This window comes from Canis lupus, chromosome 10 (genome assembly GCF_048164855.1).
Source record: "Canis lupus baileyi chromosome 10, mCanLup2.hap1, whole genome shotgun sequence".
Lineage (NCBI taxonomy): Eukaryota > Metazoa > Chordata > Mammalia > Carnivora > Canidae > Canis > Canis lupus.
The window spans coordinates 6,554,976-6,582,772 of record NC_132847.1 but is presented as its reverse complement, the minus strand read 5'-3'; the positions used below and the strand labels follow the sequence as shown (position 1 = coordinate 6,582,772).

The 27,797-nt window shown below is 42.8% G+C and overlaps 1 protein-coding gene and 1 long non-coding RNA gene across 2 annotated transcripts in view; both read right to left on the bottom strand.

Moving 5' to 3' along the window:
- The window catches only part of LVRN (laeverin), a 66,269-nt gene extending 58,844 nt beyond the window's left edge, over positions 1-7,425 (bottom strand). The window contains exon 1 of the mRNA XM_072840612.1: positions 6,524-7,425. Coding sequence (XP_072696713.1) covers positions 6,524-7,221 — 698 coding nt within the window. The 5' untranslated portion in view covers positions 7,222-7,425. The remainder of the gene's footprint in view (positions 1-6,523) is intronic.
- Positions 7,426-25,047: 17,622 nt separating this feature from the next.
- On the bottom strand, positions 25,048-27,112 carry LOC140640850 (uncharacterized). The gene is made up of 3 exons (XR_012037458.1): positions 26,868-27,112; positions 25,724-25,908; positions 25,048-25,457 (listed from the first exon to the last, which is right to left on the bottom strand). It is a non-coding gene; the product is annotated as an uncharacterized lncRNA (long non-coding RNA).
- Between the last annotated feature and the right edge of the window lie 685 nt (positions 27,113-27,797).

Genomic DNA, 27,797 nt, shown 5'->3' with positions numbered 1-27,797 from the left:
CTGTGTCTCTGCCTCTCTCTCCATGTCTCTCATGAATAAATAAATAAAATCTTTAAAAACAAAAACAAAAAACGGAAGAGACTCCTAACTCCTAACTCTGGGAAATAAAAGGTTGCAGAAGGGAAGGTGGGTGGAGGGATGGGGTAACTGGGTGACAGGTACTGAGGAGGGCACTTGATGGGATGAGCACTGGGTGTTATACTATATGTTGGCAAATCGAATTTAAATTTAAAGAAATGTAAAAAAGAAACCAACAAACAAAAAACCCTGAAAACTTCTGCTCTGTAAAAAATAGTATAAAGACAATGAGAAGACAAGCCACAGACCGGGAGAAAATATTTGCAAAAGACATATCTGATATCCAAAATATACAAAGAACTTTTAAAACTCAGCAATAAGAAAACAAGCAATTCAACTGAAAGATAGGCCAAAACCTCAACAGACAACTCACCAAAGAAATTATACAGATGGCAATTATACAGGTATTATATTTACATGTATAATATATACTGTATTATATGATATATAATATATAATAAATATTATATTAACATATAATACATATTATGTATATTATACTATATATTCAATTATACAGATATTAAAAAGTGCTCCACATCATATGTCATCAGGGAAATGCAAATTAAAACAACAATAAGGAAAAAACAACAACAACAATAAGATACCACCGAACACCTATTAGAATGGCCAAAGTCCAGAACACTGACAACACCAAATGCTAGTGAGGATGTGGAGCAACAGGCACTCTCATACATTGTTGGTGGGAATACAAAATAGTATAGCCACTTTGAAAGACAGTTTCGTGGTTTCTTATAAAACTAAGCATATTCTTACCATATGACTCAGCAATTAGGCTTTTCTTTTATCTAAGAAGTAAAAGTTTATGTCTACACAAGTTTATGTCTATGCAGAATCTGCACAAAGAATTTAGAAGACCTTTTTTCATAATTGCCAAAACTTGGAAGCAACTAAGATGTTTTTCAGTAGGTAAATAGATAAGTAAAAAATAAATAAATAAAATAAAATAAAATAGATAAGTAAACTAGGGTACACCCAGACAAAGAAATATTACTTAGTGCTGAAAAGAAATGATCAAGACATGAGAAGACATGAAGGAATCTTAAATGCATATTACCAAGTTAAAGAAGCCAGATCTGAAAAGGCTATGTACCTATAGTAGGATTCCAAATATAAGATATTCTAGAAAAGGCAAAACTATAGAGACAAGAAGATCAATGACTGGGGCAGGGATGAATAGGCAAATAACAGGATTTTTAGGTCAGTTAAAATACTCTGTATGATAGTAGAATGATAGATGTATCTCATTATACATTTGTCCAAACACGTAGAATGTACAACACCAAGAGCGAGCCCTAAGGTAAACTATGGGCTTTGAGGAATCATGATGTGTCAATATAGGTTCATCTTTGGTTAAAAACATGTATCAAGGTGCTGGGTGGCTCAGTGGTTGAGCATCTGCCTTTGGCTCATGGTGTGATCCTGGGGTCTTGAGATCGAGTCCTACATCAGGCTCCCCACAGGGAGCCTGCTCCTCCCTCTGCCTGTGTCTCTACCTGTCTCTGTGTCTCTCATGAATAGATAAATAAAATCTATTTTAAAAAATGTATCATTCTGGTGAGCAATGTCCATAATGGGTGATGCCATACATGTGCAGGTGCAGGGGCTATTTGGAAAATCTCTGTACCACCCTCTAATTTGGTTTTAAACATAAAACTACTCTAAAATAGTCTTTTTAAGAAAGAATTCCAAGACATGATACCAAAAGCATGGCCTATTTAAAAAATTGAAATTGGGGTGCCTGGGTGGCTAAGTCGGTTAAGCATCTGCCTTCAGCTCAGGTCAGAATCCCAGAGTCCTGGGTTCGAGTCCCACATTGACCTCCTTGCTCAGCAGGGAGTCTGCTTCTCCCTCTCCCTCTGCCCCTTCCTCTGCTTGTGCTCTCTTTCTCTCAAATAAATAAATAAAATATTTTAAAAATGTGATAAATTGGAAAAAATAAAATTAAATAAATAATTGATAAATTGGACTTTATTAAAATTCAAAATTTTTGCTCCCTGAAAGACCTTATTAAAAGCATGAAAAAACAAGCTACAAACTAGGAGAACCTATTTGTAAACCATATGTCTCAATAAACTCCAATCTGGAATATATCATGAACTCTCAGGACTCAATGGCAAAAAGAACAATTCAACTGGAAAATGGGCAAAAGACATGAGAAGACATTTCAACAAGGGTGATATACAGATGCCAAATAAGCATAAGAAGATGCTGAACATCATTAGCCACTAGAAAAATGCAAATTAAGTGAGGGCCAGTGGCACAATGGATAACATGTCTGACTATGGATCAGAAAAATGCAAAGGAAGAGCACAATGAGATATCACTATATGCTCATCATGACAGCTAAAAAAGAAAACAGTGGTAAAAGCAAATGGTGCCTGAGATGCAGAGAAACTATCATTGATACAGTGTTGGTGGGAATGTAAAATAGTACAGATGCTTTGGGAAACAAGTTAGCATTTTCTTTTCTTGTCTTTTTTTTTTTTTTTTAAGTTAGCAGTTTCTTAAAAACAGAACATGAAACAACTGTATGACCCACCACTTACTCTCCTGGGCATTTATTCCAGAAAAGTGAAAACTCATGTTCAACCAAACACTCATACACAATTGCTCTCAGAAGCTTTATTTGTAATAGACGAAAACTGGAAACAACAAAATGTCCCCATTTATCAGTGACTTCCCACTCCCCCAGTTCCTAACAACCAACACTGTACTTTCTATTTTTGAATCTGACTACTCTATGTGGTAGTTAAATACAGTCTCCTCAGAGTTCATCTATGTTGTAGCATGTGTCAGAATCTTCTTCTTTTTTTTTTTTTTAGATAGGCTCAATGCCCAGCAGGGAGCCCAATCTAGGTAGGGCTCAAACTCAAAACCCTGAGATCAAGACCTGAGTGGAGATTAAGAGCTGGCCACTTAACCGACTGAGCCACCGAGGTGCCCCAGAACACATCCTTCCTTTTTAAGGCTGAATAATATTCCCTTGTATGTATAAACCACATTTTGTTTATCCATTCATCCATCAGTGAGCATGCATTGCTTCCACCTTGTGACTATTATGACTAATGTTACCATGAACACGAGTGGACTGATCTGCAATTTTTGAGGGTGTGCCCCCAAGACTTTGATAAATTCCTCTGGTGATTCTCATATACATTAAAGATTTGTGAACCACTACTCTAATTCAGGATTTCCCCAAGTATAGAGGGAGAGGGATTTGAGGTAGCTCTTGGACACCCTATTACGTAGATCTGACTCACATATGAGATAGTCTTTTTTCCAATTCTATTAATCATTCTGGTAAAGTCAAGAGCAAATCTTGGTTTGGTGTTATTTATCTTCAACATCTAATTCTAATTACTCTTTTTAACAAAGAGACAGTAGCCCTAGATTCAGATCCTTCAGCAGACCATCGTTAACAGGGGAACTTAGTAACATCGTTTTTCCATTGTATTGGACCGTACAGCATCATGACTCTCAGCTCTCATCAGGGCTCCAAATGGTTTCCCATTTATGATGTAGAGTCGCTTTTTAACAAACCTACTTAATATTTTTGTTTAAATTGAGCGATATTTTTTAGCAAAAAATACAGCCAGAGGCATGTGAATATGGCAAAACCTTCCAGGTTGATGTGCCAGAGAATGAAGTCTGCGAAACACTGTTTTGAGGAACATTAACATTTGGATTTTGCCCTCAATTTTCTACACATGGAATGAGAGAAGCAGACACTGACACACAGCAGCACAATCTAAAGCATCCAGTAAATGTCTCCTGTATGGCAGAAGGGCAGAAGTGTGATGGTACCAGCCAAGTGGAGAAAGGCAGAGAACAGACAGGAAGCATCCCCAGCAACCTCTGAAGCTAGAAAATTGTAAAGCCTTAAAAGTGTGAGATAGGGATGCTTTTTGTATTTTCTAGAATGAGTTTCTTCTCCTCCTCCTCCTTCTTCTTCTTCCTCTTCTCCCCTCCTCCTCCTCCTCCTCCTCCTCCTCCTCCTCCTCCTCCTCCTCCTCCTCCTCCTCCTCCTCCTCCTCCTTCTTCTTCTTCTTCTTCTTCTTCTTCTTCTTCTTCTTCTCCTTAGTGTTGAGTAAAATTATTTAAAAACTTCAGCCTGTCCAGACCATGATAAGGGGTCACCAAAGAAGAGAGGTAAACCTGTTCCAACTGCTGGCCGCTGGCATCAGAGACAGGGCAAGAAAAATGTGAAATCTGTAGGCAGCTTCTCCCCAGGTGCGAATCTCCTCCTGAGGCTCACATCTTCCAGGAACGTGGCAGGTGCAGTGTTTCAATAGCAAGAGGCTGCTCCTGACAATTACACACCAAGCTAATGAGATAGTGACCACTGCACAGCTTGTGCATTAATTTCTCATCAATTCTCACAACACTCTAAAGGTTGACACTTGTGTCTATTCCTTGAATGAAGGAATCAACTCAGAGACATGCAGAGCCTGACTCAAGTCACACAGCTCAAACTCAGGCCTGGTCGGGCTTTCAAAATCAGCTTCACCACACTTGTCATTTTGTCCACATTCTTGGTGACCTTGGCGTCAGGCTCAATGGGAGGTTTCTTTCTCTTGTGGTTTCCCAAGCAAAGACCCAGAAGAGCACTTTCAAAGCAACAGCTCCTGCAAAGACGTCCTAAGTCTGGAACACTACATTGGCCTCTGAACATCTGTGGGACTTTATTAGGATTTCTGCTTGTTTGAATTTTAATGTTCTCAAAATATGGTTTCTAGTTACCACTGGAGTTGGCAACACAACAGAAAAATGGAAAGGGAATTTCATTTCCCATATTTGCTAGGGCAGTTTATCCAGGCTACGGCCTCATTAAGAGGGAAGAGATGGGTTAGCAGTCGAAGATGTACTGACCCACAGCAGAAACTACCGCCCCATGTGCATTCAGTGTCCTTTTTTTTCCCCTCCTGAAAAATCTTGCACTCTAAACCACACGCACAGTAATTGCAAAACGTTCCCAGTGCCCTCCAGTCTGGTAACACATCACCTTGATGAGAAAATTTTCAAAACTATATTTTCAAGCATTGATGCATTTTTGAAAGGAAAAAAAAATGAGCATATAGTCCTTAAACAAAAGTTACAGATTACACATCCACTAAGGCAGCTTATTAAACTTATTTTAAAAGCCTTGAAGTTTTGAAAATAATGCCAGAGATGATTTAGTGTGTGTGTGTGTGGGTGGGAGGGTAATTTAGTAGGTTTCTTTGCATTTGAGAACATTGTCTCTAATAATAAAAGGCAAAGTACACCCAATTGTGTAAACCGCAAATGCTCCACCAGTGTATGCAAAAAAGAGCGCCAGTTTGAAGAAAGACCTTTTTGGTATCTTTCACATAAAGTATTTCCCTGGCGCTCGCCTGAGGTGGGTCAGTAACATGGTCACAGAGCGTGGAAAAAGGCAGTTCCTGAGCTGGAAACACTCCGTGTGGAAAACATTATCCCAAATGAGTGTAAAGAGAACACATGTATGCTACGTAAGCTTGCAAACTCAGAGGGGGAGGTTTCTTTTCACCGCTATTTATTATGATTATGATTATGATTATATTTATATTTAGTTTTTTTAAATTTTTACTTTTTTCCCAGCGAAAGAAATCCCAAAAGCGCCGGCTGGTGATACTAGGCAGGGCAGTTGCTTAGTATCAGAGGGGAGGGGTCGGGAAAGCTGCGGGTCACCCCAAAACCAGACTCCAGGCAGGGGATGGGAGGGGATGAGTTAAAGGGGATCCTTAAGTGTTGGAGAACTTCAGCAAGGAGAAAAAAATATATATGAGAACAGCACCGACGTGAGTCTATTTGTTGCAAGAACAGCTGCTCCGGAGCGCTAGGGCCGAGGAAAGAGACGGAGCAGCCAGCTGAGCGCTGGGGCACGCTCCGGAGGGAACGCAGGGAACTGCGGGGGCGCAAGGGTGCGACAGCCCGGGGCTTCTTTCCAACTTTAACACCCAGAAATCCCCCTCTGATCTTGTTAAAACGCAGGTTCTGATCCTTTGGTCCAGGGCGGGGAATTTGCATTTCCAAGGAATTCCCAGACGTACCGCTCCTGCCGGTTCGCGGACCAAGCCAGGGATTGCTCCCGCTGGTGAAGCAACCTTGGATTAGGGCAAAGGTGGGGCGGGGCAGGGGGGCTTTCTGGGGACGGCGGTGAACTTCTAGGGTAGCAACAAACTGGAGGATGGGCAGGGACAGCGCTAAAAAGTGGCCAGAGGACGGACCACGGACGGTCTGTCGCCTTGATCACAAGCAGGGGTTCTGAAGGGAAGGGAGGAAGGAGGCGCCCTCCTTTGCGTCTACAGGAGGGCGTCGCGGGTGACGGGGGCTTTGGGGGAAGGGCAGGAGACGCGCACCTGGACGCAGGTAGGCGGCTGGACTCTCAGCCAGAGCGGGGCCCCGGCCGGCCTGCCCTTACCTGCGCTCGCCCTGGTCCGTGTAGACGTTGAAGAAGAGTCCCTCCCTGAGGTCCTGGTACACCAGGCTAGAGAAGCTGAGCTGCAGCTCATAGCGGCTGCCGGGCTGCAGGGTCCCGCCGAGCTCCAGCACCATGTACTGCATGTCGGAGGCGAACCACACGTCGTCCACGGGCACGCGGCCCACCGTGCGGTCTTCCGCGCCGGAGGGGAGAGGACCCCGCACCTCCGCCCGCTCACAGTCCAGGAAGAGGCTGTGCAGCAGCAGCCGCGCGGTGGCCACCGTGCAGCGCACCGTGATGTTCACGCGGCCGGTGAAGGTCAACGTCGAAGCCCAGGACTCGTTTGGCCGCAGCCGGGGCCACAGCTCCAGCTCGTAGTGCAGCGGCACGAGCCAGGGCGGCAGGCGCAGCTGGTCCCAGGGCCCCGGGGGTCGCCAGGTGCCCGGGGCGGCCGTCCCCGCGGGCTCACGACTGGGGCGGGTCTGCCCGGTGGCCAGCGGCTGCCCCGGCGAGCGGGTCGGGGAGGGCGCGGCGTCCGGGCGCCCGCGGTGGCGGAGCTCCGACGGCGGGAGGCGCGCGCAGCGGCCGTACAGGGCGGCGAGCACCAGCAGCGCCAGCAGGAGCGCGGCCGCCAGCCCCGCCAGCAGCAGGGCCACCGCGCGGCTCACGTAGAAGCCGGAGCTGGAAGGGGGCCCCATGGCTGGGCCCCCGGCGAGCGCGAGCCGAGCGCCGCCGGCAGACGGCGGCAAGCCTCGACCGGGGTGCGAGTGATGGGACCCCCGCTCTTCCTCTGTGCCGTCCCTCCTCCCTGTCTCCTCCTTGCCTCGAGGAGCTCGGGAGACAGGAGCGAGCGCTTGGGACCACGGCTTCCCCTCCCAGCTAATCAGATCCAGGTCCCTGCCTACCCATCCCCGCCCCGCCGGGGCCTGGGGAAGAGGCGGATCCCGCGCACCGCAGCGCGCGCCCCTTTGGGTCCAAAGGGAAAGCCCTCGTAGAGGAGGCTTCCAAGTGGGAACGGGAAGGGGGCGGTCGGGCCAGACTCGAACTTGGACACCTCCGACGGGGATGTTTGGGTTCGTGAGACTTGCCGGATGCGCCCTGGCGCGGTTTCACGTGTCGTCGGAAAAGAGACAAGTGCAGAGCGCACTGCGCTCCCGGAACGCAGGAGGTCTGCGGCCAGCACACCTGCTGGCCACTGGCCCGGGCTGCGAGCGCTGGGGGTGGGGTGAGGGGCTTGACCACCTGGACTGTCGGAGACGCACTCTGAAATCACCCTGTGAGGGACGGCCACAACTCAGAACTAACTCCCCGAGCCAAATCGCTGGCCCTAAATTCGCCTCCGGAATGAGCCGGGGACTCTCGCAGCCCAGGCGGCGAGTGCAAAGTGGAAACAAGGCCAGGAACCTCCGAGCCTTTCCCCACGCTTGGGAAGCAGGCCTGGAGGAGTGGCCGGCGGGAAGGCGGGGAGACTTCCCCTGAGGCTCGCTCGGGGGGCCTAGGGGACGTCCCCGGGAAAGGGGGAAAGGGGACGATCGGCTTTCAAATCCCGCTCCTTTCGTGCAACAGTCGTGCGCTAGCCTTGGCGCACAGAGGCTGCCAGGCCGGGACTCGTTTCCCAGGTGGTGCCCTCGTCGGTGAGGTCTTTGGCATTTAGGGCATCTGTTTGTTATTTAGCGGGTGCTCCAGGGAGAGCTGCCACGCCCGGGAGCGGAGCTGCGACTCCGCACGCACGCACTCGCCCGCGCCGGGAGCGCCGTTGCAAGCACTTAGCAGGCGCTGGGCAACAGGAGAGAGGACTGCAAGATTCGGCAGCTGGCCCAAGACTCCTTTGAGCGTATCCCATCTTTAGATTTTCAGAACGAAGAGAACTGTTTCCGTCTGGGCCCGAAAACGGTCTTCGCTTTCCTCCGGAACTGTAGATCCCATCCAATGAGGAAAGCCTTCCACCTGAGTTCAGAGAGGGGGTAAACCAAGGTGATTCATTCTCCTGGGAAGTGTGACCTTCCCTGCTCCTCCAACTAAAATGAATCACATTAAGAATAAACCTCCGGAGCAGGACAGGACGGAGGAAGGAGACTTGACACCAAGCTCAGGCGTATGGTTATGCTGTAATCTATGGGCCGGTCCTGATTACAGGTTTGATTTTTCTTCAGGAATGGAACGATCATGTTTAAAAATAATTATGGCCACCAGCATCACTCCCAGAAGATCCTGGGTAGAGCTGAGGGAGAAAAAGCTCCTTCTGTTTCTCCTACTGCAAGTCAGGCTGCCAGAACTGTGAGCTAGCGGGGGAGGGGGGGGGTTCTGAGTTCAGGTTATCTTGAGATGGGGGTTATCACAGAGGCAAAGCTAATTAATTCTTGTCCTTACTGCCCACTGGTCAATTGCTTGAAGGATTCCAGACTCCCCAGGAAAGGTTAAAGAAAGAAAAGGAGTCAGTAACAGAGTCACTTCAAATTCACATTAGAGGGATGCCTGGGTGGCTCAGTGGTTGAGTGTCTGCCTTTGGCCCAGGGCGTGATCCTGGAGTCCTGGGATTGAGTCCCACATCAGGCTCCCTGTATGGAGCTGCTTCTCCCTCTGCCTATGTCTCTGCCTCTCTCTGTGTCTTTCATGAATAAATAATTAGAAAAACACACACAAATTCACATTAGAGGTGTCTCCCTTCCCTCATTTATATAAGAAACTCTACTGAAAAGTGTGTAAGCAGACACAAGTGTTTGATTCCATTTATCTATATCATTAGACAAATAGCAATTGACTACCACACAAAAAGATTCAAAGTAATAAAATAACACCAAATGATTCAGTGATTTAAATATCTTATTAAAGGGAAAATATTGGGGATCCCTGGGTGGCACAGTGGTTTAGCGCCTGCCTTTGGTCCAGGGCGGGATCCTAGAGACCCAGGATCAAATCCCATGTTGGGCTCCCGGTGCATGGAGCCTGCTTCTCCCTCTGCCTGTGTCTCTGCCTCTCTCTCTCTCTCTCTCTCTCTCTCTCTCTCTGTGTGACTATCATAAATAAATAAAAAAAAATTTTAAAAAAGGGAAAATATTTCTGATAAAGCACTAATGTCACTCAACAGTTGCTAAATAAAACACTAGCTGAGTCAGGCATATGTTAATTTAAAAAGAACTGGAAAATACTATTATATGAAATTTTTGACATTTCATTGAAAGATGAGTTCTGGGAACTAGATCAGTTGCTAGGAAAACATTCACTAAAAATTTTTTTTTTAATTTCTTAATGAGATACTCAGAAAACCCACTTATGATTCAGACTAGCTAAAGCAGTGATTCTCAGCTGGAGGTGCTTTTGGTGACTCGCCTCCCCTGGACATTTGCCAATGTATGAAGTCTTTTGGTTGTCACAATTTTGTGTGTGAGGGGGGATGCTACTGGTATCTAGTGAATAAAGGCTAGAGATACTGCTGAACTTCCTACAGCACACAGGACAGCCCCCTACAACAAAGAAATATCTTGCCCAGAATATCATCATTGCTGCAGATTGAAAATCCTGAACCAAAACAATAATCCAAGGCTTTTATATGATACTCAAGTGGAACTTTGCCTTTGTATCTTTGTACCTACTTACTTTTTTGTTTATGCTTATGTTTTGGCATGTCTATTATTCTTCCATCTTTATATCTTGGTACTTACCATGAACCTCAGTAATACTTTATTATTCCTCTTGGGTCATATGACTTAATTTTTCTTTTCCTTTTCTCTTCATTTACTTTGGAAATTTAATTTTTTTGAATGGGTGATATATTCATAAGGCTCAATAATCAAGACAGTATGGAATTTACCTTGAGACACCTGGTTTCCACTGCCTTCATAGTTAATAATTTTTAATAGCTTCTTTTGGTATCCTTTCTGTGTTTCCTGATGTAAAGTGAGCAAATACAATTATATACTCTTGTATTTCTCCCCCTTTCTTATGTAAAAAAATAGTGTACTAAAATGAACTTCTGGTGGTAGCTCAGTGACTCAGTCTGTTAAGTGTCTGCCTGTGGCTCAGGTCATGATCCCAGGGTCATGGGGCTTAGCGGGAAGTCTCTTCTCCCTCTCTCTCTGCCCCTCCCCTCACCCATGCTCTGTCTGTCTCTCTCTCAAATAAATAAAATCTTTTTTTTAAAAAAAGCACTTAAAAAAAAAGGCACTTCAGCACCTTGTATTTTCATTTAACAGTATTTTCTGTGTATCTTTCCATATCAGTCCACAGATATCTTTCACATTCTTTTCTATAGCTACATTGTATGGATATACCATTGCAAAAATTTTCTTAGTTTGCTTATTTTAAAGGATTCACCAGACTCCACAGAGTATCTTCACATAGGCTTTTATTTAAAGGCAAAGAATATGGTGTAGCATGAGAAAGAGAATATAGGCAAGAATTGGGAGGTCAGAGAGACATCCCCTGTGCCAGCTCCCTAAGGGCCCTTATTTGTGTAAATATGGGTCATGCTGTGTCACCAGCTCAAACCAACAATGCCTGTGAGAGGAATCTTGTTTATAGAGAACTCAAAGGAGAAGCTCTTAGAGAACCCCTTTAAATAATCAAGCCAGGTTTGTCAGACCCATAAATCTAGTTTCAAGCTATTAGTAAAGAAATCAACCCTAGGAGTCTCCAGTGAGAATTTCAGACCTGAGTCAGCACATCATAAATTGATCAAGAGTCAAAATAAATATCCAGAACTAAGGCAGAATAAGGAGCATTGAAAATTCTCTCCTCCACGAAAGCAATGTGAACACTGAAAAATTTGCCAGAATTAGCCATTTCAAACTCCAGAAAATAACCAAAATCTTGGAGTGATCCAAGGGAGTGTTTGTTCAAATAAAATAAACAACCAAATCTCAGTTAAAAAAAAATAACAACCTGAGCTGTATAACATTTTAACTTGCTTTATTTTCATTTCCTTTGTCTCAGCTTTGCAGAAGCCTTGAAAATCAACCGCCTGTTATGATGGTGCAGATCAGTAGCCTGGCAGCCACTGGAAGCAACACAAAGTCTCTTAAAAGCCTCATTCTCAGAGAATTGTCATTATTTGAACTACTCGGTGGTTCCCTGGAAGACTCCCGTGTCAGGACCATCTTTATTTGACTTAACTTCACAGTTCAGCCTGTGTGAACAGCCTTTCATAAGGGGCACTGGTTGAAAATAACGTAGACGATTGTTTAATATTACAACCTCCTGAGGTGGGCAAACAATTGAGGCAAACACTAAGTTCATCAAAAAGTTTAAAAGGAAAAGCTCAGGAGTTAGATAACCTAGAAGGGGCTTTGAAAAGCTCCAGTCTATTCTTGAAAATCTAAAAGGCCATATGCATTCTATGGGCTATGCACAAGACTAAAGGCTGTACTAAGTGGAAGAAACCCAAGAAAGCCCTAAAGCATATCTAGCTTATCGTGAGGCACTGCTCAAGCTGGCATCAAGCCTAGACTGGGTTGTCAACTGCCTGTTTGAGTGTTGAAGGGATATCTCAACACCCACACAGAGCCCCTTGGCAAAAACTGGGAGATTCAGATGTTCAGGGGAATCTATGTCTCACCATTAGGTGGCCACTAAGTTAACTGAGCAAAGACAAAAGTGGCCACCAAAAAAAATACAGACTTTACTGAATTAGTTCAGAAAAATCTCTAAGCAAACAAGTGACAACAATCAGCAACAACAAACCCCAAAGGGGCAAGAGATCTTAGACTTGTCACATTATTTAAAATATCATGTTTCCAACAACAACAGCAACAAAAATTATGAGACATGCAAAGAAACAAAAACATATACCCATACACAGAGAAAAATCATCAGTAGAAAATGTCCCTGAGAACTTTCAAACATTGGCTTACTAGACAGAGACCTTAAATCAGCTATTTTAAATATATTAAGTGAACCAAAGGAAACCATGTCTAAAGAGCTAAGGGAAGGTATGGGAATAATATCTCATCAAATACAAAATATTAATAAAAAGATTAAGTTCTAAAAAATAATCAAATAGGAATTCTGAAGTTGAAAGTATATTAACTGAAATTTAAAAATCAATAAAGGGACTTGACACCAGTTTTTATCAAGAAGGAGAAATAATTAATGAAATTGAAGGTAGGCTAAATAAGATTATTCAGTCTACTCAGAATGAAGAAAAATGAACAGGGCTTAAGAGTACTGTTGGACACCATCAAGCAGACCAATATACAGATTGTAGAAATTCCAGAAGAAGAGGAGCAAGAGAAGAGGGCGGAGAAATTACCTGAAGAAATAATGGCCAAAAATTCTCCCAAGTTTTTGCAAGATACAAATCTACAAATCTAACAAGCTCAACAAATTGCAAGTAGGATAAACTGAAAGAAATCCATACCAAGGGATCCCTGGGTGGCGCAGCGGTTTGGCGCCTGCCTTTGACCCAGGGCGCGATCCTGGAGACCCGGGATCGAATCCCACATCGGGCTCCCGGTGCATGGAGCCTGCTTCTCCCTCTGCCTGTGTCTCTGCCTCTCTCTCTCTCACTGTGTGCCTATCATAAATAAATTAAAAAAATAAAAAAAAATGTTTAAAAAAAAAAAAAAAAAAAGAAATCCATACCAAGACACATTATAATCCTACTGTCAATAGCCAGCCAGATTAAGAAAACAGAGAACAGAAAAATAGTACAGAAAATCAATGGAGGCAAATTCAGTCCTTGGAGATCAACAAAATTGACAAATCATTAGTCACACTGACAAAGAAAAAAAGAAAGAAGGTGCAAATAAATAAAATCAGAAATGAAAGTGGGGACATTATTATCAGCTTTACAGAATTGAAAAGGAATATAACAGAAAATGTAAGCAATTATATTCCAACAAATTAGTTAACCCAGAGAAATGGACAAATTTTCTGAAACACACAAATTACTTAAACTGACCTAAGAAGAGATAGAAAATCTCAACAGACTGTAACAAGAGATTGAATATATATTTAAAAGTTCCCCACAAAGCAAAAGTCCTGGATGACACAGCTTCACCAGAGTTCTACGAATATTTAAAGAGTTAAAATTAATCTTACTTAACTCTTCAAAAAATTTGAAGAGGAATAAACACTTTATAACAGCATTACTCTGATTAAGAAGCCAGATAAAGACATCATAAGAAAAGAAAATTAAAAACCAATATCTTTATGAAAAAGATATGCAAAATCCTCAAGAAAATATAAGCAAATAAAATCCAACAGAGTATTAAAAGGATTATTCATCATAACCAGGTGGAATTTATCCCAAGAATGGAAGGGTGGGTGGTGTCTGTGTGGCATAGTTGGTTAAGTGATAACTCTTGGCTTCAGCTCAGGTCATGATCTCATTAATGGAACAAGAGGGGAAAAAATGACATGATCATCTCAACTGATACAATTTATACAGAAAAAGGCACTTGACAGAATGCAACCTTTTATTTATAAAAACTTTTATTGATAAAACCTCTCAGAACACTAGGAATAGAAGGAAAGTTACAATATGATAAAGAATAGTTATGTATTCAACCATGAAAGACTCACTGCTTTCCCCCCTGAGATCAGGATGTTTGCTTTTATTGCTGCTATTTAACATTGTACTGCAAGTTCTAGCCAGAGCTATTATACGAGAAAAAGAAATAAAAATAACCTAAATTGGAAAAAAAATAAATAAAATTATCTCTATTTGCAGAAGACATGATCCTATATGTAAAAAATCCCAAAGAATTCACATGAAAGGTACTAGAGCTAAAAAATGAACTCAGCAAAGTTGTAGGATACGAGATCAACACACAAAAATCACTTGTGTTTCTATATGCCAGCAATGAACGATCTGAAAAGGAAATTAGTAAAGCAGTCCCATTTTCAATAGCATCTAGAAGAATGAATACTTAGCAATAAATCTAACCAAAGAAGTGAAAGACTTGTATGATGAAAACTATGAAACATTGCTGAAAGGAATTAAAGAAAAGCTAAATAAATGGGAAGACATTCTATGTTCATGATTAGGAAGACTTAACATGGTTAAGATGTCAATGTCACTCAAAGTGACATAAGATTTGACACAATCCCTGTCAAAAATACCAACAGCCTATTCCACAGAAATAGAAAAGCCACTTTTAAAATTCATATGAATTTGTGAATGGCCCCAAATAGTCAACATAACCTTGAGAAAGTTGATGGGCACACACTTCTAGACTTCAAAACTTACTACAATGCTAAATTAAAACAGTGTGGTACTGGCATAGGAATAAATATATAGACCAATTAATGAAATAGAAAGCCCATATATAGTCACTTGATTTTTGACAAGAGTGCCAAGACTATTCAATGGGGAAAGGACAGTCTTTTCAACAAATGGTGCTGGGAAAACTGGATACCCATGTACAAAAGAATGACATCAGAACCTTACTTTACACCATATACAAACATAAACTCTAAGTGGATTGTAAAAGCTAAAAACATAAAACTTGTAGAAGAAAACCCTGGAGAAAGTATTTATGACTGGGATTTCATGATTATTTCACAGATGTGACATCAAAAACACAGATGACCGGGGATCCCTGGGTGGCGCAGCGGTTTAGCGCCTGCCTTTGGCCCAGGGTGCGATCCTGGACACCCGGGATCGAATCCCATGTCGGGCTCCTGGCATGGAGACTGCTTCTCCCTCCTCCTGTGTCTTTGCCTCTCTCTCTCTCCCTCTCTCTGTCTATCATAAATAAATAAATAAATCTTTTTTTAAAAAAACACAGATGACAAAGAAACATAAGTTGGACATTATCAAAATTAAGTACTTTTCTGCACCAAAGAAGAATACTATCAAGAAAACAAAAGACAACTTATATAATGAGAATATTTGCCTTTCTGCCCCTGGACGCCGCCAAGTAAGCATCGTTAAAGTCTCCCCTCCCACCACCATCATGTCTAAGTCAGAGTCTCCCAAAGAGCCTGAGCAGCTGTGGAAGCTCTTCATCGGAGGTTTGAGCTTTGAAACAACTGATGAGAGTCTGAGGACCCATTTTGAGCAATGGGGAATGCTTATGGACTGTGTGGTAAGGAGAGATCCAAATCTACAGGGAATCTACAGGCTACAATAGATTTGTGAGCTCAGCCACGCACAGTGGTGGCAAGGGCCTAGCTGCTACACAGAAGACATGTTTTAGACAATACTCATGTGTATGGGCAAAAAACTCAAGGACTGTATTTGTGACTAATTGTATAACAGGTTATTTTAGTTTCTGTTCTGTGGAAAGTGGAAAGCATTCCAGCAAAGGGTTTTTTTGTTTTTGTTTTTTTTTCCCAACAAAGGGTTTTAATGTAGATTTTTTTTTTGCACCCATGCTATTGATTGCTAAATGTAATAATCTGACCATGACACTGAATAAATGTGTCTTTAAAAAAAAATACTTGTAAGTTATATATCTGATAAGATATCAATATCCCTCATATATATTTACACATTAATAATTATATTATTTTGATAATTTGTTATGAAAATATAACTATTTATAATAATATTAATAAAGCATGTTTCTATATAATATTAACATGTAAGATAGTAATAATACATTATACTTATTAATAATTAATGTAATATTGATAGATATAAGATTAATATGTATTTATGTTATTTTATTTATGAAAAGAGCTCCTACAACAAAAAACAAATAACCCAATTCAAAACTGGGGAAATGACTTGAATAGACATTTCTCCAAAGAAGACAGAGAAATGGTCAAATAAGCACAAAAAAGATGCCTAATATCATTACTCATTAGAGAATGCAAATTAAAACCACAATGAGATACCATTTCATACTTACTAGGATGGCTATAATTTTTTAAACAAGTGTTGGCAAGAATGTGGAAAAACCAGAACCTTCACCAGCATTGCTGGTGGAAATGATGCAGCTTCTGTGGAAAACAGGCGGTTTCTCAAAAGATTAAACATAGAACTTAGTGAATCCCACTCCTACGTATATATCCATAATGAAACAGGGAATCAAAACGACATTTGTATACCAATGTTCACAGCAACATTTCTCATAACAGCCAAAAGGTAGAAACAAGCCAAATGTCTATCAACAGATGACTATATAAACCAAATGTAGTATATTTGTAAAATGAAATATTATTCAGCCACAAAAAGGATTGAAATTTTGGCATATGCTACAACATGGATGAAATTTGAAAACATGCTTAGTGAAATCAGCTGACCTAGAAAGGTAAGGACTGTGTGACAGTATGAGCTTCTATGAAGTACCTAGAAGAGGCCAACACACAGGGACAGAGAGGGACAGAGGTAGGTTAGAGATTACCAGGGACTGGGGTGAGGGGGAAAGGGAAAATGGGTAAAAAAGGTTTTGTTAGAAATGCTGAAAAAGCTTTAGGCATAGATAGTGGTATGATTACACAACAGTGCCAATGTATTTAACATCATTGACTTAAATACTTAGAAATGGTTAAAATGATAGAGTATTTACATGTATATATCTCACCATAATAAAAAAAAATACACCGTAAGCCTCAGCATAATAGTAACATTTTCTTATTAGTAGTGATCAAGATCTATCACTTATTAAAATCCAGGAATATGCAGGCATACCTGGGTGGCTCAGTCAATTAAGTGTCCAACTCTTGATTTCAGCTCAGATAGTGATCTCAGAGACCTGGAATGGAGCCCCACCACAGGCTCTGTGCTCCGTGAGGAATCAGCTTGTGATTCTCTCCCTCTCCTTCTGCTCTCTCTCTCTCTCTCAAATAAATAATAAATTTTCAAAAAAAAAATCCAGGAACATACAGATAATATTAGGTTAAAAGTTATCAGCATTCTCTGGGTATTTTAGTCCAATTTGGAAATTTAACAGTTGATCTGCTAGGGAAAAAAATATGATCTTTTTGAAAAAAAAAATATTGTGTTGGAATAAAAGACTAGAAGAAATAAGAAAAAAAGAAAAAATTATTCCCAGTACCGCCCTCCCCATCCTGAAACCTTGCTACAATTCCCTCTTGATAGTACTCCTCTTCCCTCCAAAACCACTGTCCTCCAGTTTTATGACATTCACTGCCTTTGTCTTCTTTGTTATCTTGCCACCTATACATACATCCCTAATCTTTATATATTAGCTTTTAATATTTTTGGACTTTATGTAGAAAAGAACCTTAATATTTATTCTTTAATGTCTGGCTTTTTAAGTTCAGCATTATGTTTCTAAGATTTATACATGATGCTGCATTTAACTTTTGATTTATTCTTACCGATTTATAAATATTCCATTAAATACATATTCCATGATTTATCCATTCCATTATTGGTAGGTATTTGAGTTATTTCTAATGTGTGAGTGTTATGAAAAATGATACCATAAACACTCTTGTATATATGTCTTCTGGCATACATTTTTGCTGAATATATATCTAGGAATGAAATTATTAAACATAGAATATGTGTGTACCTTAGACTAAAGTGTATGATGCAAAGCTACTAGTGGTACCAGTTTACTCTCTTAACAGCTGTGTGTAAGAGTTCCTGCTGTTCCAAGACTTGACTAATTCTCAATATTATCAGTCTTGTAAATTGTAGCTATTTTGGTATGTGTGTGGCTTTAATTTGCGCTTCTTTGATTTACAATGAAGCTAGGGACTTTTTCACATAATCATTAGGTCTTTGGATTTCCTCATTTATGAAGTGCTTATTCACACAGGTTTACACATTTTTCTGCTGGTCCTCCATCTTTTTCTTCTTTTTTTTTTTTTTTTTCATCTTTTTCTTCTTAACCAGATATTTTTTAGACACGAGTCCTTTGTCAGATATATATGTCACGAACAGCTTTCCTGATATTAAGGCAGGATAGAGATAGCTGTAGAGAGAATAGTGGCCTTCCAGGAAGAGAGAAATTTCCTTTCAAATATTTTCTTTGAGAATTCCCAATTGTAGCATTTTCTTTTCTTTTCTTTTCTTTCTTTTTCTTTTTCTTTTTCTTTTCTTTTCTTTTCTTTTTTTTCTTTTCTTTTTTTTTTTTTTGTAGCATTTTCTTAATAGAGCCTGGTTGGGGAATCAGTTCTAGACTACTTTTGCTGTCACTTAGTAAGTCCCGCTTGTATGTGTCTACAAACTTTTAAAGTGAGTCAATATCGACTATCTGTTGTCCTCAGGTTTACGGTTTTGCCTGATTTATGGGCGGTGATCCTGAAAATGAATCATTCAGATCTCCTGCTAGATGGAGACAGCTCCAGTGGCTGCTGTGGGTCTCCCCGCCCCTCCCCCGACCTGTGTCACCCTGAGGCCACGCCTACCTGGGTTCCTCTGGACCAATGAATGATGGGGCATGGCAGGGATGTTAATGAAGGTCCTGTGAAGGTCTGGGCACCTCTGGCAGAAAAACTTACCTTTGATCTGCAAGAAGGTCTTAACCCTGAAGAGTCTGAGACTCTTCTTGCCCTGCCCTCCTCTTCCTTTCCTCCAGTGTAGAAAGCCTGAAGCCTGACCCAACTCCCCTGGCTCACTGTCCTTTGCCTCTCAGTGATTTCTCCTAGCAGATCCTTTCCACATCAAATCCCATCTTGGAGGTTGCTTCTTGGAAGATGCACACTAACACAGGATAGAAAAAAGTCCTGTTGGGGTGCCTGGGTGGCTTGGTGGTTGAGTGTCTGCCTTGGGCTCAGGTCATGGTCCCAGGGTCCTGGGATTGAGTCCTGCATCAGGCTTCCTGCTCAGCGAGGAGCCTGCTTCTCCCTCTCCCTCTACCCCTGCTTGTGTTCTCTCTCTCTCTGTCAAATGAATAAATAAAGTCTTAAAAAAAAGTCTCGGGATCCCTGGGTGGCGCAGCGGTTTAGCGCCTGCCTTTGGCCCAGGGCGCGATTCTGGAGACCCGGGATCGAATCCCACGTCGGGCTCCCGGTGCATGGAGCCTGCTTCTCTCTCTGCCTGTGTCTCTGCCTCTCTCTCTCACTGTGTGCCTATCATAAATAAATAATAAAAAAAAAATTAAAAAAAAAAAAAGTCTCACACACTTGTGGATGGTGAGAATGACTCTCATTCCGGGCTGCATCCCATGAGCCTGAAACAGGCTCTACTCTCTGCCCCCACTACCAGCAGCATCACTGCGTCTGATCTAAGCAGAGGACAATGGAGTTTTAGTTGATTGGGCATCTTAGTGACAAACAGGGAGACGGTGCATCAGGCACTCTCTTGAGATGCTGTCTTACAGAAGCCTCTACCCCAACACTTACAGTTTTATAGGAGACAGCCGGGATCCCTGGGTGGCGCAGCGGTTTGGCGCCTGCCTTTGGCCCAGGGCGCGATCCCGGAGACCCGGGATCGAATCCCACGTCGGGCTCCCGGTGCATGGAGCCTGCTTCTCCCTCTGCCTGTGTCTCTGTCTCTCTCTCTCTCTCTCTCTGTGACTATAATAAATAAATAAATAAATAAATAAATAAATAAATAAATAAAAATTATAGGAGACAGCCGTGCAAATAGTTCTCTTCCCTTCCCTACATGAAAGGCATTGGTCACAGAAACCTTGGACTGAGTGTTAATGAAACACTCAGCATGGCCCCCTCATGGCATAATGTGTTCAATAAACATTTGGTGAATGAATGATAGGATTCAAACAATTAGTTCCCAAGGATTTAATTTCTACTACTCCGTCATATGGCATATATTTTCATTACATTCACTAAGTTAATGTGTTTAAAATAAAGATCAACTGTGTGTAAATCAACCCTCTTTTCTAAATTAGAAAACATGCTGCCTGCCTTTGGCAGTTCACATACAATAATTGAGAGCAAACTGTAAAGAAGAGAAGGGTGAAGACATGAATGCGTTTTTCTCTGTAGTGTCTTGCACACAGTCTGGCGTGGGAATTATAAGTACGGAAAACCGTCAGTAAGAAAAAGAAATGGAGAGGAAGAAAAACACATGAAAAAGAAAACCCATCAACTGAACAAAACATATATCAAAAATTAGGCTCGTTTCTTTCTTTTTTTCCAGCTACCCATTTAATTACATAAAATCAAGTAAACATGCTTTTCAACAAAATATTGTGCATGGGCCCCTGTTTATTTAGACATGAAGTTAGAGATTACAGGAGAACTTCTTGAACACATTTGCACAAAATGGCCAGTTGTCATACGTGTTACTTCCCAGTGAGCCATGCGTGTTAGCTAAGGGTTAGCTATAAGTTGCTATAACAGAAGTCTCCAAAAAAGCATGGGCTCCAGCAAAATAGAAGTTTACTTTTTCACAGGGTAGTCCAGAGGTAAGTGTGGGATCCAAGATGGGCAGGTGGCTCTCTTCCATGATGTCATCCATTCCCCAAGCGGGTGGTCTTTGCGTGCTCAGCACTGGCTCGCCAGCACCACATCTGCAGCCTGGCCCCATGAAGCAAAGAGACGGAAAGTGGAGGGCAAATGTTCTCTTCTAGCATACAGATGTGTTGCATGTGTCTTTTTTGTTCACATTCCAACAATGAGGAAATCCTATGGTTTATCTAGCACTAAAAAAAACTAGATTTGTCTCTAAAATTCTATAGAAGGATTTCTGTTATAAAAGGAGGAAGGAACGAACAGATATAGGAAGACAATTAGCAGTCTTTGTGAAACTTGGGGGGGGGGGGGGAACAGTTTAGTACAGTCATTCTTGCAGCTGGATTTACATAAAAAACTTCCAAAGAGGAAGCTACCACAGAGCTAAACTTCAGGAAAAAAAAAATGTTGCGTAGTGCCAAACATTATTTTTATCTAGGGATGCATGGAAATCACTCTCAGTGTGGTTATCATTTGTCTCACAGCTTATGAGCCAAAGGAAAGCAATGATGTGCAACCAAAAATGAGACTCAGATTTGCCAACCACATCTTCAATTAATTCTCCAGTGTTCTCTCTAGAATTAGCACCCCACCCCATTTCTTCTGCCTTGAGAAGGCAGGAGTTTTACTGAACACGGCCCTATAATTGGCATCTCACTTAGCCTGCTCAGAGGCCAGAAGACTCTTGGCAAGCATCAAGTGAAGCTTCAGCATTATAAATCAGGATCACTATACAAAAGCAAAACATAGAATGTTCTGGAATTAAGACAGAGGACTCAAGAGTCAGCTAAGAATTGGATAATTTCATTTTCCTTCCTGGTTCTATTACTACCTCACTATGGAGCTTTCCCATGGACTGACATTATCAAAACAAGATAGAGTATAAGAAAACATTTAAAAAAAATTCCCAGATCCTGGGAGCGTCCCATCAGTGGCCAAAGATAAATTCATAGGTAGCAAAGGCTAACATCAGCAGGGATTTCATAATGGTCTGTTTTGCTCCTGTAGCAGCTTTTTGGACAGAGATTGTTATCTTGGGCAAATTATTCTCAATTCTCCATCACCTAAATCAATCTTTGCTTGTTATCTGCTCTAGGAGGCTGATCTCTGAGAATTGCATCAGCCATCCTCTATTGACTTCTGAGTCCAGAAGTCAATTTGACCAATGGGAGGTATCATCAAAAGATCAAAAGGCAAAGAAGGGTTGAGGCACTTTCTCTCCTTGGCTCCTTCTAGATCTCAGCACTATTAATTCTGATAGGGCCTGAGCTTGTCTGTGGCCACAGCTCCTGTGGAGTGGTTCTCTTGCATAGGCCAGCTCTCTCTGGGACTGGTGGAGCCATTCATTGCCTCTTGCCCCTTTGGGTCCAAGTGTGGTAATGACTTCTCACTGTCACTAGTCCCTGGGTGTGCTGGGTGTGTGATGATTCCTTTTTGCTTTCCTTAATCATGTTCATACTTCCAGAAACAGCCACTTTGTTAAATTTTCTCTAGTTAAATCATGGATTGTACAACGTGTTTTCTGTTGGGACCGGATACGATAATTTTATCCAGAATATATGTCTCAGCAAATAGACTCTCAAAATGTGACTATGAGATTGGGAAGCTCACATATTTGAAGGGCACATGAATATCCTCCTTTCTGGGACAGTGCTTACTCAGATTTTCACCAACGGCAGCATAGGATGGATTACAGATGGAAAGTAAGGCACTGAGAGATGGAGTGGCTGTAGGATTTAGCTCTTAAGGTGCCAGTGGTGATTACGAGGGTTATGGATTATTATGGCTTCTTCCTAAAGCCCTGGGGAGAGCCGAAAAGCAAAAGATAAATCCAAGGCTTTAAATTCCTATTTCACAGTATAAGTGGACAATCAGAAAACTTCTCTGGTTCTCTTAAAGAAGTCCCTTATCTCATCTAGCTGCAAGACCAACATAGTTTGGATTAAGACCAGAGTAGCAACATCAGTTAAATGTGCAGTCCCCACGGGTCTGTAAAACTAAGGTATGGGCACTGTTTGGAAAGGAGTGGATTGCTGAGACTGTGGATGGGGATATTTGGACAGAGAAAGACAATGCTGAGGATTTCAAACCATCTGTTCCCTCTGATCTTTCTTTACCAGTGGAAGCAGCCCTCCATTCTCTTACTCTTCTTGCAGAAATACTTCTCTGCCTTCTCTGGGGCAGTTGCCTCTAGAGGGATATTTATTCTCCAGACTTTACCCACCCAATGAGAATTGCCTCCAGGTTTCAAATGAGATCCTAAAATGGCCCAAAGAAGTGCTCTATTGCTCTATTCCTTCTCTAGGGAGACAGCCTACCTAGGATTTTTCTGTTTTGTACCAGTAGAAGCCTGGAGAGCATATACAGGAATAGATTCTAAGGGTGTTACACCAAATGTAAGATGGAATCAGGTCACATTTATTGATATTGGTGCTCTCATTAAAGATTCTATATTTAATGTTAGCTCAAAGATCTGGAATTGGAATTAATTGGCTCCTAAACTCAGCAGTAGCCTATGGCCAGTGAGCCGGATGTGCCAGAATTGGAGCAGCAGTTTCAACCCTGGCTGCACATTAAAATCCTTTCAAAATTTTCAAAATAATGATGCTGAGGCCCCCAATGTCCAGAAATATTTTCATAACTAATCTGAGGTGGGACCCAAGCATTGGTATTTTTTAAAGTCCCCAATTGGTCCCCATGCTGAGAACCACTGCTGCAGTAGAAGGAAGCAAAAAGCTCTTGATTATAGAAATAATGCAATGGATATGTGTGACCCACACTTCTACCTCCTAAACATACTAATAAAAGTGTTCACTGGCATTATAGAGCAATGGTCTCAAAAGTTCTCAGAGAAAACAGGTGCCGGCCACCATTGGAAGACTACTTGACACATGGCCCAGAGTCTGTTGAGGGGTGGTGAGGAGATTGCCCTGAGTGCCCAATGACAGAGGCACAAAGAATGCAGGACATACCCCTTTTGGTGTCTTGGACCAGTTGGAATATGAACATGAGAGATGGTGCATGGGCCCACATACACGGATAAAGGCCAAGGGTCAGTAGTGGTAGGACAGTGATAGACCAGAAAATGGAACTGACGCTGTGCCCCACATGAGGGAGAGCCATCCAAATTCAGCATGTCAGCCCTTCCTTGCAGCCCCTTGTCACAACATCTTGCAAAAGGAGCAGCACATGGTGCACAGGAAGCAATGTACTCATCAAGCCATCACTTCTGTGTCGGAGTTCCTCAGGACTTCTGGTCAAACCCATGTGCAGGGTGCAGGTTAGAGAGCACCAAGAAGGAGAGAAATGGGAACCAGGGTCTAGCCTGGATGGAGGACACCCCAACAGATGGTGCTGGTGGCCCCAACTGGTCTCTGGCACCAGGGGCAGAGGGGACTTGAAGACTTCAAATAAATTATTCTGAAACACAGCATCTTCTGAAGCATAAGCCAGCATGGAAGCTCCACCTGCTACGGTGGAAGGTGGTGCTGGTGCTGGGACTCCACTTCCAGCCATGCTGAAGCAACCGGAACCAGACTTGCCCTCTGGCGGGAACCAGCACCCATCACCCCCACCCTCCCGCCGCTGCTGCCGATAATCAATTAGAAAACTGGGCTGCATTATGAAGCAACTCTTTCGAGATATTGAACTGCAACCAGTCAGTACAAGATTGTGATTCCTCCCCGAGAGAAGGGACACAAATGAAGTATTGCCTGTGATTATGCTGCCTTCCTATATATAAGCGTTTTCTAGACTAGAATTCAGGGAGACTGAGGTACTTCGCACGACCAGAGTCTCAGATAGGAGGGAGCTCTGCAAGAGAAACTTGCACAGGGGTCCCTTGAGCCAACTGTTGCATCCTTAGCTGTACATTCATAGAATAAAATGCCACAAAGCCAGGCAAAGAACAATCAGGAGGCTCAAAGATGAACAATTCCAGAGCTCATGAAAGGTGGGGAGATACCTGTGTTCCGACCAGCCAAACTGGAGAGTCCTTGGTGAACTTTGGGGCATTGTGTCAAAAAACCCCAAAGGGAAACCCCTTAGCTTTCAGGCTGAATTAAGCCTTGGGGAGAAGCTGTGTTAGATCTGGCCTACCCGAAGCCTCCAGACATGCCTCAGAAGCACCCAGCTGATTCACGATGAGCTAACTGTCCGGCAGAACAAAGTCACAGCCCACTGTAAGTCTGGGTGTTCCCCGAAACAGATGCCAAGCACCAAGATGAGACTAAACATGCAAGGACTTTATAAAGGGAAATGCCCAGGGGGAAGGAAATACGCAGAAGGCCAGGGAAGAATGGAGCGTCATCAGATGTCAGTGTAGACCTAACCTCAAGTAAGGAGAGAGAGAGAGAGGCTTGGTGGGAGCTCCCTAGAGTGCCCTGAAGTCTTTCGCAGGGTTGATGAAGCTGCTGGGGAATCCTTGAGTCCAGAGACTGCCACCAGAGAGCTCTTCGTCTCCCTCCCTTGCTCAGCGAGGGTCAGCCCAGAGAAGGCATGGCCGGATGTAGTGATGGCTGGTAAGTACAGCAGCTTGGGCCTTCCTTCACGTATATGCCCTGAAGGTCAGCGAGGTGCCTCCTTCTGTGCAGATCTCCTTTTCTACACAGGCTTGGGGAGCAGCTTCCCTGTCATTTTACATGGGCTCCTCTTCCTGAAACTCAGAAAAGGGAGGTTAGTGGCAGGGACTATGACCCCAATAACAGCTAATCCATCTCAGGGCACAAGTGGTGGTCATCTCCCCCTCCTCCACTCTGTTCTAAATCCCCTTCCCCCTGAGCAGACCTAGTGGCTTCTCTGAGGGTATGACCCACACCTTCACTCATACAGGAGCCCACCCGGTCACTTCAGAGTCGCACGTTCCTCAGTTTAGGATTGGTGCACTCGTCTGCTCCCAGGTACAGCAGGGCAAGGAAGTACCTGAAGGTGGATCCCATCATCACCGCCATCGTGTAAGGGCAGTCCTACTCTTCCTGCTGACCAGGGTCAGTGAGTGAGACCAAAATGCTTGCTCCTCTATTTGCCTGCTTGTCCGTGAGCACAGAAGTCCAAAGTGCCCCATGGCAGCCATAACTCATAATTCCGTGGCCTCGTTGTTGTGTCCCCTAGAGAGAGCAGATCCTTAGGGCACCAGGACTTCTAACCACACTGAACCCAAAGTGGCTGAGAGGAGAAAGACATTTCCCTGTGAGTCACTGGAAGGGATAGTAGGCAGAGGCATTCATGTCTACCTCTGGTACCCTTGCAAATGGAGAGGGAGTAGCACATTAGTGGTATCTGATTTAATAAACACACTGTCTTCTAAAAGACAACACCCCATCCTCTCTTACTATTCCTTCAACCTGGCAATTAAGATGCCTGTAGTAGGCCTTTCCAGCATTCTAAAGGTCAGCTGCCTCCAGATGTTGTGCTATGTGCTACAACCAGTGAACCCCATAATCAGAGGTCTTCTGCTACAACTTTGTCACTGTGAAGTGGGTCCCCAAGTCTGATGCTATGCTGTGTGGGATCCCATGTCTATGGATCAAGCATTTTAAAAGCCTCCATGTAATGATGCTGGCTGAAGCTCTGTGGGCAGTAAAGGCAAACCCACATCTCACATAGGTCATCTATCCTCCTAAGAATGGACCGCCGGCCCAGTCGAAATAACCAGTCATTCACAAATGCAACTGGGGCTACATGGGTCAAATCCTCAATAGTCTCTAAGCCGTTCTCTGGGATTTCTCTGGTTTCTGCAGAAGCCAGACTGGAATTAAAGGGAAATATGATAGGAACCACCATCCCTGCCTCTTTTAGATTTTTAATGTAGGCATTGATCTCTGGCATCCTCCTGGGGTCCAGTATTGTTTTTGATTAACTCTCTAACTGGGGAAAGAAATTCTGGATTCAGAGGTTTCCATTTGGCTTTCCCTTCTATGATGTTTTACTTCACAGGCAAGGAACTTGGTACTGGGGTTACTCCAACTACCAAGCATATTGATTCCCATTGTACAATCAGGGACTGTGATCCAGACTTTAGCCAGGACTCTACTTATCCCCTGGCCTCAAATGCCCCAAGTCTTACAAGGAAAGGTCCATGATGACATTTTGGTGACATTCTGTGCATCATGTCTGCTCAGATCCTGTGTCCAACACTCTTCAACATACTTGGTCACTCTCCTTTCTGCAGTTTGAAATCACCCAAGCAAATGCTTACAGATTACTTTGTGGAAACACTAGCAATAGCATCTCAGCCTGTGGTGTTGAAGTATTTCCTCTTAGGGACCTTTCACTTCTTCAGTGCTTGAGTTCCAGATCTGAAAACTTGGCTAGAACCTGGAAACACAAAAAGGGATCATGACTTTTTTTTTTTTTTAAGATTTATTTATTTATTTATTCATGAGACACACAGAGAGAGGCAGAGGCACAGGCAGGGGGGAAGCAGGCTTCATGCAGGGAGCCCGATGTGGGACTCGATCCCAGGACCCCAAGATCAAGCCGTGAGCCAAAGACAGATGCTCAACCACTGAGCCACCCAGGTGTCCTGGATTATGACTTTTTAATGGGATGACCAACCTCAGCCTCCTGCTCTTCCATTCTTGCTTTTTGTTTCTTGTTTTTTTTTATTTTTTATTTTTTTATTTCATTGTAATAAATGTTACGAGGCAACTTTACTGGCTGCTGGTATATTTTGTTCCTAGAGACATCATGTTCTAATAACTACCTCCACAACTCCTAGTGAGTTAATCCCCCTCATTTACAAACATGTTATAGCCCCCTACAGCTGGAGTTATCAGGAGTAAGGTTTACAGAAGAACTCTCCTTAGAGGAGATAAAAGGGTAAATGGAACTCAGAAGGGTGGTTGCAGGGTTGGCTCTGATCTCCATGCAGTTTCTGTGTGGTCAAGCTTCCATCCGCATTCCAGAAAAGCGACTCATGAAGTCAAACAACATATAAAGGACAAAGAACAAGAGAAAAAATCTAAAAGTTAACAGGAGGAAAACGTTTAAGAAT